At 42.2% G+C, this 12,681-nt stretch overlaps 1 protein-coding gene across 1 annotated transcript in view; it reads right to left on the bottom strand.

Moving 5' to 3' along the window:
* Window positions 1-8,309: 8,309 nt before the first annotated feature.
* The window catches only part of LOC143275363 (uncharacterized), a 65,431-nt gene continuing 61,059 nt past the window's right edge, over window positions 8,310-12,681 (bottom strand). Inside the window, 1 exon segment of the mRNA XM_076579422.1 lies at window positions 8,310-8,898. Coding sequence (XP_076435537.1) covers window positions 8,708-8,898 — 191 coding nt within the window. The 3' untranslated portion in view covers window positions 8,310-8,707.

Here is a 12,681-nt window from a genome sequence, read left to right as displayed (position 1 = left end):
AAGTAACAATTACGAACAAACGTCAGCATTACAACATGTTACAGTCGGTGTTGTACAGAAGTAACAGTCACGAACAAACGTCAACATTACAACATGTTACAGTCAGTGTTGTACAGAAGTAACAATTACGAACAAACGTCAGCATTACGACATGTTACAGTCAATGTTGTACAGAAGTAACAGTCACGAACAAACGTCAACATTACAACATGTTACAGTCAGTGTTGTACAGAAGTAACAGTCACCAACAACCTTCAACAATACATGTTACAGTTGGTGTTGTGCAGAAGTAACAATCACGAACAAACGTCAACATTACAACATGTTTCTGTGTCGCACAGAAGTAACAATCACGAACAAACGTCAACATTACAACATGTTACAGTCGGTGTTGTACAGAAGTAACAGTCACCAACAAACGTCAACATTACAACATGTTACAGTCGGTGTTGTACAGAAGTAACAGTCACCAACAAACGTCAACATTACAACATGTTTCTGTGTCGCACAGAAGTAACAGTCACCAACAAACGTCAACATTACAACATGTTACAGTCGGTGTTGTACAGAAGTAACAGTCACCAACAAACGTCAGCAATACAACATGTTACAGCCGGTGTTGTACAGAAGTAACAGTCACGAACAAACGTCAACATTACAACATGTTACAGCCGGTGTTGTTCAGAAGTAACAGTCACAAACAAACGTCAACATTACAACATGTTACAGCCGGTGTTGTTCAGAAGTAACAGTCACAAACAAACGTCAACATTACAACATGTTACAGCCAGTGTTGTACAGAAGTAACAATTACGAACAAACGTCAGCATTACAACATGTTACAGTCAATGTTGTACAGAAGTAACAGTCACAAACAAACGTCAACATTACAACAACAATGTTGTACAGAAGTAACAGTCACAAACAAACGTCAACATTACAACATGTTACAGCCGGTCTTGTTTAGAAGTAACAGTCACAAACAAACGTCAACATTACAATATGTTAGAGTCAGTGGTGTACAGAAGTAACAATTACGAACAAACGTCAGCATTACAACATGTTACAGTCAACTTGATGTTGTACAGAAGTAACATTCACGAACAAACGTCAACATTACAACATGTTACAGTCAAAGTTGTACAGAAGTAACATTCACGAACAAAGGTCAACATTACAACATGTTACAGCTGGTGTTGTTCAGAAGTAACAGTCACAAACAAACGTCAACATTACAACATGTTACGGTCAGTGTTGTACAGAAGTAATAGTCACCAACAACCTTCAACAATACAACATGTTACAGTCGGTGTTGTGCAGAAGTAACAGTCACCAACAAACGTCAACATTACAACATGTTTCTGTGTCGTACAGAAGTAACAGTCACCAACAAACGTCAACATTACAACATGTTACAGTCAATGTTGCACAGAAGTAACAATCACGAACAAATGTCAACAATACAACATGTTACAGCCGGTGTTGTACAGAAGTAACAGTCACCAACAAACGTCAGCAATACAACATGTTACAGTCGGTGTTGTACAGAAGTAACAGTCACCAACAAACGTCAGCAATACAACATGTTACAGCCGGTGTTGTACAGAAGTAACAGTCACCAACAAACGTCAACATTACAACATGTTTCTGTGTCGTACAGAAGTAACAGTCACCAACAAACGTCAACAATACAACATGTTACAGTCGGTGTTGCACAGAAGTAACAATCACGAACAAACGTCAACATTACAACATGTTACAGTCGGTGTTGTACAGAAGTAACAGTCACCAACAAACGTCAACATTACAACATGTTACAGCTGGTGTTGTTCAGAAGTAACAGTCACAAACAAACGTCAACATTACAATATGCTAGAGTCAGTGTTGTACGGAAGTAACAGTCACAAACAAACGTCAACATTACAATATGCTAGAGTCAGTGTTGTACGGAAGTAACAGTCACCAACAAACGTCAACATTACAATATGCTAGAGTCAGTGTTGTTCAGAAGTAACAGTCACCAACAAACGTCAGCAATACAACATATTTCTGTCTTGTACAGAAGTAACAATTAAGAACAAACGTCAGCAGTACAACTTGTTACAGTCGGTGTTGTTCAGAAGTAACAATCACAAACAAACGTCAGCAATACAACATGTTACAGCCGGTGTTGTACAGAAGTAACAGTCACCAACAAACGTCAGCAATACAACATATTTCTGTATTGTACAGAAGTAACAATTAAGAACAAACGTCAGCAGTACAACTTGTTACAGTCGGTGTTGTACAGAAGTAACAGACACAAACAAACGTCAGCAATACAACATATTTCTGTCTTGTACAGAAGTAACAATTAAGAACAAACGTCAGCAGTACAACTTGTTACAGTCGGTGTTGTACAGAAGTAACAGTCACCAACAAACGTCAGCAATACAACATATTTCTGTCTTGTACAGAAGTAACAATTAAGAACAAACGTCAGCAGTACAACTTGTTACAGTCGGTGTTGTTCAGAAGTAACAATCACAAACAAACGTCAACAATACAACATGTTACAGCCGGTGTTGTTCAGAAGTAACAATCGCCAACAAACGTCAGCAATACAACATATTTCTGTATTGTACAGAAGTAACAATTAAGAACAAACGTCAGCAGTACAACTTGTTACAGTCGGTGTTGTACAGAAGTAACAGTCACCAACAAACGTCAACATTACAACATGTTACAATGTCGTACAGAAGTAACAATCACGAACAAGCGTCAACATTACAATATGCTAGAGTCAGTGTTGTACAGAAGTAACAGTCACCAACAAACGTCAACAATACAACATATTACAGTCAATGTTGTACAGAAGTAACAGTCACAAACAAACGTCAACATTACAACATGTTACAACCGGTGTTGTTCAGAAGTAACAGTCACAAACAAACGTCAACATATTACAGTCGGTGTTGTTCAGAAGTAACAGTCACAAACAAACGTCAACATTACAAGATGTTACAGTCAATGTTGCACAGAAGTAACAGTCACAAACAAACGTCAACACTACAATATGCTAGAGTCAGTGTTGTACAGAAGTAACAGTCACCAACAAACGTCAGCAATACAACATGTTACAGTCAATGTTGTACAGAAGTAACAGTCACAAACAAACGTCAACATTACAATATGCTAGAGTCAGTGTTGTACAGAAGTAACAGTCACCAACAAACGTCAACAATACAACATGTTACAGTCGGTGTTGTACAGAAGTAACAGTCACCAACAAACGTCAACATTACAACATGTTACAGAGTTGTACAAAAATAACAATCTTGAACAAACGTCGGCAATACATGTTTTATACAGCGTTATTCAAAATCAACAGTCGCATGAAAAAGAAGAATAGAACTGATATTCTAAAACAATGTTGCACAACGTCAAGAATCACTAACAAACGCTATGTAAATTTTATTTGCATTGAGGAAAGTGGAGAGTTCAAAATGTTTGATATGATGTTGTATAACATTGAAAATAAAAATGAATAATTAAAAACAGAATTTTTCAAACTCAGTACTGGACGGAAACAACAAATAATGAAATAAATAAATAGATAAATATATAATGGAAAAAATTCGTCCAGTTTTATACAATAATTATTGTACAGAATCAGCAGCAATTATGGACAAGTAAAATTCAAAATATTTCTGCGGTGAAAGGTTAAAAGCTCTATAGCCTTCTTTTTTGAATTCACATCCACTATGTCCAGGGCTCGGCACAGGAAGGCAGCGAATTCATACCCACTGTGTCCAGGGCTCGGCACAGGAAGGCAGTGAATTCATATCCACTGCGTCCATGGCTCGACATGGGAAGGCAGTGAATTCATACCCACTGTGTCTAGGGCTCAGCACAGGAAGGCAGTGAACTCACACCCACTGTGTCTAGGGCTCAGCACAGGAAGGCAGTGAACTCACACCCACTGTGTCTAGGGCTCAACACAGGAAGGCAGTGAACTCACACCCACTGTGTCTAGGGCTCAGCACAGGAAGGCAGTGAACTCACACCCACTGTGTCTAGGGCTCAGCACAGGAAGGCAGTGAACTCACACCCACTGTGTCTAGGGCTCGGCACAGGAAGGCAGTGAATTCACACCCACTGTGTCCAGGGCTCGGCACAGGAAGGCAGTGAATTCATACCCACTGTATCTAGGGCTTGGCACAGGAAGGCAGTGAATTCACACCCACTGTGTCCAGGGCTCGGCACAGGAAGGCAGTGAATTCATGTCCACTGTATCTAGGGCTTGGCACAGGAAGGCAGTGAATTCACACCCACTGTGTCCAGGGCTCGGCACAGGAAGGCAGTGAATTCATGTCCACTGTATCTAGGGCTTGGCACAGGAAGGCAGTGAATTCATACCCACTGTATCTAGGGCTTGGCACAGGAAGGCAGTGAATTCATATCCACTGTGTCCAGGGCTCGGCACAGGAAGGCAGTGAATTCATACCCACTGTATCTAGGGCTTGGCACAGGAAGGCAGTGAATTCACACCCACTGTGTCTAGGGCTTGGCACAGGAAGGCAGTGAATTCATATCCACTGTGTCCATGGCTCGGCACAGGAAGGCAGCGAATTCATAACCACTGTGTCCAGGGCTCGGCACAGGAAGGCAGCGAATTCACACCCACTGTGTCCAGGGCTCGGCACAGGAAGGCAGTGAATTCATACCCACTGTGTCTAGGGCTCGGCACAGGAAGGCAGTGAATTCATACCCACTGTGTCCAGGGCTCGGCACAGGAAGGCAGTGAATTCATACCCACTGTGTCTAGGGCTCGGCACAGGAAGGCAGTGAATTCATGTCCACTGTGTCCAGGGCTCGGCACAGGAAGGCAGTGAATTCATATCCACTGTGTCCAGGGCTCGGCACAGGAAGGCAGTGAATTCATATCCACTGTGTCCAGGGCTCGGCACAGGAAGGCAGTGAATTCATACCCACTGTGTCCAGGGCTCGGCACAGGAAGGCAGTGAATTCATACCCACTGTGTCCAGGGCTCGGCACAGGAAGGCAGTGAATTCATACCCACTGTGTCCAGGGCTCGGCACAGGAAGGCAGTGAATTCATACCCACTGTGTCCAGGGCTCGGCACAGGAAGGCAGTGAATTCATACCCACTGTGTCCAGGGCTCGGCACAGGAAGGCAGTGAATTCATACCCACTGTGTCCAGGGCTCGGCACAGGAAGGCAGTGAATTCATACCCACTGTGTCCAGGGCTCGGCACAGGAAGGCAGTGAATTCATACCCACTGTGTCCAGGGCTCGGCACAGGAAGGCAGTGAATTCATATCCACTGTGTCCAGGGCTCGGCACAGGAAGGCAGTGAATTCATGTCCACTGTGTCCAGGGCTCGGCACAGGAAGGCAGTGAATTCACACCCACTGTGTCCAGGGCTCGGCACAGGAAGGCAGTGAATTCATACCCACTGTGTCCAGGGCTCGGCACAGGAAGGCGGGGCCCAGTTCTCTCCTTCCGCCATTTTTACCTTCCCCAACCGAAGTCAGATATCGAATTCACATCTGGGTGGAGTGAGGAAATTCGGAGTAAAGTGCCTTTCCCAAGGACACTACACCATGCCGAAACGGGGCCTGGAACCCTGATCACTGGTGAACACTGGGTCACAAGTCCAACGCCTAAATCATGCATGGATTCTGCCACAGTGCTAATTCATACAGTACTGTGCAGGATTAAACCCAGTCATCAGCTCGGAGAATGTGTCTGCTCAGTGTAGAAAAATAAAACCATGTTTGTAATAGTAAAAAACCAAAGAAAGATTGTGACATTTTCGACAGAAACGTGAATTTTATTTTTGTGTGTGTGTGCATACATTCTGGTATTCCTTCAAATCGCTAATATCACAGTTTTGTTGTAGCAAAATGATATATACACAATATTATAACACACTGTACACATATGGTAAACTTACAGTTCCAAATTGGAGACTGTAAGATGAGTATCGATGTATAAACAGAAAGCCGGGGATGTTGTACAGTTTGCGTCCGATAGGAGGAACGGTCGTTTGGTGAAATGTTCATGCAGAAAGCGAGAGGTCTGTGGAACGGGAAGATAAAAGATTGTGACTGACAAACGGCGTAAAAAGGGGATCTTTGACAAAGAAAGAAAAAGATGTTCAGTAATGTCTCATGCCTGTGTTTTCCACGTCTGTCTGTCTGTCTCACTCTCTCAATCATCTACACACACACATGTTTTAGGGCAGGTTTTAAAAAAATACTGCATAATCTTCGCCTTTGCAAACACACGACGGATATAAATAGAAGACGTTCGTGCACACACACACACACACACACACACACACACACTCTCTCTCTCTCTGTCATCGGACGCATAGAGTAGTGAAAATGTGTTGTAAAATGGACTGATCGGCGATTTAATTTCAGAAAAAAATCGATTCGTTTGTGCGCGTGCGCCTGTTGACATCACACACACACACACACACACACACACACACACACACACACACACACACACACACTTGATCAGAATCGATCCCATGTATTACATAATGTCAGTAAAGAAGAATTCTTTGTCTCATGATATTGGCTTGTAATACCTTAATCGTCGTCATCGTCGAACGAGAAGAAAATGAACACTAAGATTTAGACACCCTCTCAATCCCCACGGACTCCCACACCTCCTCAAAAAAAAACAAAAAAACCAACAACAAAAAACAAACAAACAAAAAAAAAAACCCCACAAAAAAACACAAGGTCAAGGACAGGGAGAAGGCCGGAGGGGACAAGAAGGGCGGTAAGCGTGGGTGGGGGTGGAGGGCAGTTGGGGTGGATGTGGAGGGCAGTGGAGGGCAGTTGGGGTGGATGTGGAGGGCAGTTGGGGTGGATGTGGAGGAATGATCAATGATCAGGCAAAGCAATGAGCTGAATTTTTTCCCCCAACTGCATTAATTAACAGGAAACTAAATGATATGCATATATATATATATATATATATATATATATATATATATATATATATATATATATATATATATATATATGTGTGTGTGTGTGTGTGTGTGTGTGTGTGTGTGTGTGTGTACAAAGACTCCCCCGCCCCCCTCACACACACACCAAACATCCATGTTTTCCCATTTGCATTAACAGCGAAGTGAATGATATGCATCTATATATATATATATATATATATATATATATATATATATATATATATATATATATATATATATGTACAAAGAAGAAAAAAACAACAAACATCCATGTTTTGACACACGCTTGAATAATAAATGCGTCATTAGAAAGAAATGCACTTGGGTGTTGGTTTTTTTAAAAAAGTTGTTTACAGAGCAAAAATTAGTATTTCCACCAAGAAGGGAAAGAAATAACATGACAAATAAACAAAACATTGAAACAAGTAAACAAAAAACAAAACAAAAAACGAAAACAATATCAATATGACATCTACATTCAAAGGATTCAGCTGCAGTGCCTAACTTGACACTGTTGTCATGAAAGTTCATCGTAGTATAATAATCATCACAATGCAATCCGATGTTTTTTCTCGGTATGATTCAGATTGCGTGCTATCATACACACGAAAGACAACCCCAGCAAAAAGATATCCACGAGAGAGAACATATATAGAGTAGCGTCCCTTGGAACCATCCTTTGGGTTTGGGGGAAAAAAAGCTTTTCTCCTTCTCCTGTATCATTTCCCTTCACTCAACAGTGTAAGAAAGAGGAAAACAACAACAACAACAAACAAAAACAAAAAACAAACAAACAAACAAAAACCAACCAACCAACAAACAAACAAAAAAACCCAAACAACAACAAAAAACAAACAAACAAAAAACAAACAAAAAACCCCAAACAACAACAAAAAAACCCACTGGTCACTTTCTTATTTATGCAACAGTAACAACAACAACAGCAGCAGCAACCGCAACAACCACAACACCAATATTCTATTTCTCTCTCTCTCACACACACATATACACATTCACTCACTCACACCCACTCGTGCAAGCACACACACACTGAAAAAAAAGAGAGGGTGCGCAAAAAATGTGTGAGAGAGAGAGAGAGAGAGAGAGAGAGAGAGAGAAGAAATAAGCAGGTGAGAGAGAGAGAGAAGAAACAAGCAGGTGTGTGTGTGTGTGTGTGTGTGTGTGTGTGAGAGAGAGAGAGAGAGAGAGAGAAAAGAAACAAGCATGTGTGTGTGTGTGAGCTAAACCGTTGATCAATAGGGAATCACGACGTTCCTCTTGGTTACATCCAGATAACTCTCTCCCCCCTCTCCTGCTTGCCCCCCTTGCCTACACTTCCATCAGCTCCCTTCCACATAGAAAGAGACATCTATTTTTAAGTGCTTCAGCTCAGCTCATGTGTGAATGACGTGCCAAAACCACGGACGACATCAGACAGTACAAATGACGTCACACCCAATACGGATGACGTAACATCACGCGAATGACACTACGTAGCACGAAAGACGCCACACACACACACACACACACACACACACACATAAAGCGAATGATAACATTTTCAACTTCGAATGACGTCATACCCAACCAGAATAATGTGTCACGCATACACACACACACACACACATACACACAACCGCGTAATCCTTACAACAACAACACTAATAATAATAAATACAACACGTCACACTACGTCAGTCATAATAAATCATCAGTCAGAGTCTGCAGTGGAGGAGTCCCGGTGCCCTAGCAGTCGGCTGATATCAGCGACATCAAGGGGGGCAACCGCGGCTCGCCTGGGAACAGGGGGCGCCATCATCCGCTGGATGTCGTCAAGGTCTGACGTCACTGCTGCCCCACGTCTGCGGACGGTGCGTCTGATGAGGGCCCGCATGACTTCGTCTGGAAAACAAAGAATCATGGAGATATGCATCACTTGGTCTGATCATACTTGCACCGGCTACGCTATAAGCATGAAATCTAGAATAGAGTAGAATATTTCTTTATTACTAAGTGTACCGGGGTCACAAGGAATATTGGGGGGGGGGGGGGGGGGGGGGGGGGGGGATAATAGAGTAAATGGTACAAACAAACATAAATCGAAAATCGTACACAAACACAGATACAGTAGAATTTAGGACACGTACATGTGCATATCAATATGAGAACTTGTGCACACACGCACACACACACGCACACACACACACACACATTTAACTCTCTCCATACGAACGGCGAAAGAGACGACGTTAACAGCGTTTCACCCAAATCACCATCATCAAAATATTGCAAGCGGAAGGCTCTTATACTGAAGACGTGAATGTTGACAAAGAACACCACAATTCTGACAACGGAAGCTAAAGGTTGGGTCATTCAGACACCCACTGGACATCCGAGGGGTCTGTGTAGAGGAGAAGAGAGGACTGGCCGTACTGAGTGAGTTAAACATAAGCTGCATATCACATGTGGATGGGGCTAGATATTCAGATAGATGGTTGTTGATTGCACAATGCTATTTAATGCTTTGGGGAAAAAGCTATTGGCGAAGCGATTGGTTTTCGTTCTTGTACTTCTGTACCGTCGACCAGAGGGGAGCTTCTCGAAAATCCCTAAAGCTGGATGTGATTCGTCCTGGCTGATTTATTTTGCTTTTTTTTTCCTTTGCTACACCGGTGCTCGCATTTTTTTAAAAAAAAGAAAAAAAGGTTGTGGTCATGTTTCGCATATTTAGGAGATTTTACTTGTTATTTTCATGATTTCACGAAAAAGGAGGCTTATGATTTACATGTGCTTATGAATGAATGATATGGATACTTATATAGCACCTATCCCCGGTCGGTGACCAAGCTCGAAGCGCTTTACAAACTCGGGGTCACTTGCACAACAGGCTGCCTTCCTGGGTAGAGCCTACAGACGACTGCCACTGGGCGCTCATCGTTCATTTACTGTGTCATTCAATCAGATTTCAGGCACGCAGACCTTACACACTCAGACAGACTCGCAACATTTTACGTGTATGACCGTTTTGTTTATCTACCCTGCCATGTATGATTACTTCTTCACGACAACACAACAGAGACAGTAAGGAAAACTAGTAAGCTCTGAATGTCACGAAATCATTTCGTATCAGTGGGCAAGTGGGAAAACTGAAGCCTGCGCACGCCAGACGGTATCTACAGCAAGTGATGGCCTAGAGGTAACGCGTCCGCCTAGGAAGCGAGAGAATCTGAGCGCGATGGTTCGAATCACGGCTCAGCCGCCGATATTTTCTCCCCCTCCACAAGACCTTGAGTGGTGGTCTGGACGCTAGTCATTCGGATGAGACGATAAACCGATGTCCCGTGTGCAACATGCACTTAGCGCACGTAAAAGAACCCATGGCAACAAAAGGGTTGTTCCTGGCAAAATTCTGTAGAAAAATCCACTTCGACAAGAAAAAACAAATATAACTGCACGCAGGAAAAAATACAAAAAAAATGGGTGGCGCTGTAGTGTAGCGACGCGCTCTCCCTGGGGAGAGCAGCCCGAATTTCACACGGAGAAATCTGTTGTGATAAAAAGAAATACAAATACAAATACAAAACCAAACGTGTCAGAATTACACAATTCGGTAATGCTGCACTTTTTTTTTCTTTTTTTTTTTGGCCATGTCTTCCAGGGGCCAAGCATTCGGGGTTTCCCACGCTTTCATTGTTCACTTTGATCGAAAGACTGTGTGTGCAATCTGACTTGTTTTCACTCTTCATGGCAGGGTTTCAGTTTTGAGTACAAAAATAGAATACAAGCTGACTTAAGTACGATGATATAACTGATATAAGATGATTGCTGAGTTTCTAAAACTTACAAACGGAGAAGTCTATGAAAACACACAACAATTGCAGGTTGTTGAAATAAGACACTTTTGATTAGAAAAGTCAGAGTTTCAAGCCATAGGTTCATCTTCAGGGACTGTGTGAACTGGGAATGCCAGACCTTGGGCAAGACCTGAGAGAAGTTCCCCTAGAGAAGAGAATTATTCAGCCATTAAAAAGCGAAGCTGGGCAGAGATGTGGTTAAAGATCGGGATGTGAACATTCAGAGATTTGAGTACATAGGTTATGGACAGAGATGTGAGTACAGATCAGGTTATGGACAGAGATGTGAGTACAGATCAGGTTATGGACAGACAGAGATGTGAGAACAGATCAGGTTACGGACAGACAGAGATGTGAGTACAGATCAGGTTATGGACAGAGATGTGAGAACAGATCAGGTTATGGACAGAGATGTGAGAACAGATCAGGTTATGGACAGAGATGTGAGTACAGATCAGGTTATGGACAGAGATGTGAGTACAGATCAGGTTATGGACAGACAGAGATGTGAGAACAGATCAGGTTATGGACAGAGATGTGAGAACAGATCAGGTTATGGACAGACAGAGATGTGAGAACAGATCAGGTTATGGACAGAGATGTGAGAACAGATCAGGTTATGGACAGAGATGTGAGAACAGATCAGGTTATGGACAGACAGATGTGAGGTCAGATCAGGTTATGGACAGACAGATGTGTGAGTACAGATCAGGTTATGGACAGACAGAGATGTGAGTACAGATCAGGTTATGGACAGAGATGTGAGAACAGATCAGGTTATAGACAGAGATGTGAGTACAGATCAGGTTATGGACAGACAGAGATGTGAGAAAAGATCAGGTTACAGACAGAGATGTGAGTACAGATCAGGTTATGGACAGAGATGTGAGAACAGATCAGGTTATGGACAGACAGAGATGTGAGAACAGATCAGGTTATGGACAGAGATGTGAGAACAGATCAGGTTATGGACAGACAGAGATGTGAGTACAGATCAGGTTATGGACAGAGATGTGAGAACAGATCAGGTTATGGACAGAGATGTGAGAACAGATCAGGTTATGGACAGACAGAGATGTGAGAACAGATCAGGTTATGGACAGAGATGTGAGAACAGATCAGGTTATGGACATTTAGAGAAAAGTAGCACAGGAGTTAGGAATGCCTCATGAGTGGGGGTTTGGGAAGAAAAACAATAACAACAACCGCAACAACAACAACAAATATATTTTTTAATTATCAAAAGAAACACGAATACTTAAGACATCCTTTTCATGGATCAACAAAACGATCCTGGTCCCACCACTGGTCGATCAAAATAATTAGTCGAGAGCAATATAAAAGCACCACCACAGCCACCACCACCAACCAAAAAGACCCCCCCGCACACACACACACACACACACACACACACACACACACACACACACACACACACACACACACACACACAAACATCTTTATATATTTAAAAAAAAAATCACCAAAAACATGCAAACGCGACATTTACCAATACAGAAATATGCATGGATATAATCATGAAAGAACAAAGACATGCGTTAGATTTCATACTCAGTATGATGATGAGTGATGGTGATGATAACTGGAGGAAGAACAACAATAATAATGATGATGATAATGATGATGATGATGATAATGATGATAACAACAACCACAATGACAATAATGATGATAACAGTGATGATGATAAAAATGATAAGAAGAAGAAGATAATGATGAAGAGGAAGAGGAAGAAGAAGAAGAAGAAGGAGAAGAAGAAGAAGAAGAAGAAGAAGAAGAAGAAGAAGAAGAAGAAGAAGAAGAAGAAGAA

This window comes from Babylonia areolata, chromosome 30 (assembly GCF_041734735.1).
Source record: "Babylonia areolata isolate BAREFJ2019XMU chromosome 30, ASM4173473v1, whole genome shotgun sequence".
NCBI lineage: Eukaryota > Metazoa > Mollusca > Gastropoda > Neogastropoda > Buccinidae > Babylonia > Babylonia areolata.
This window is presented reverse-complemented; position numbering and strand designations above follow the sequence as displayed.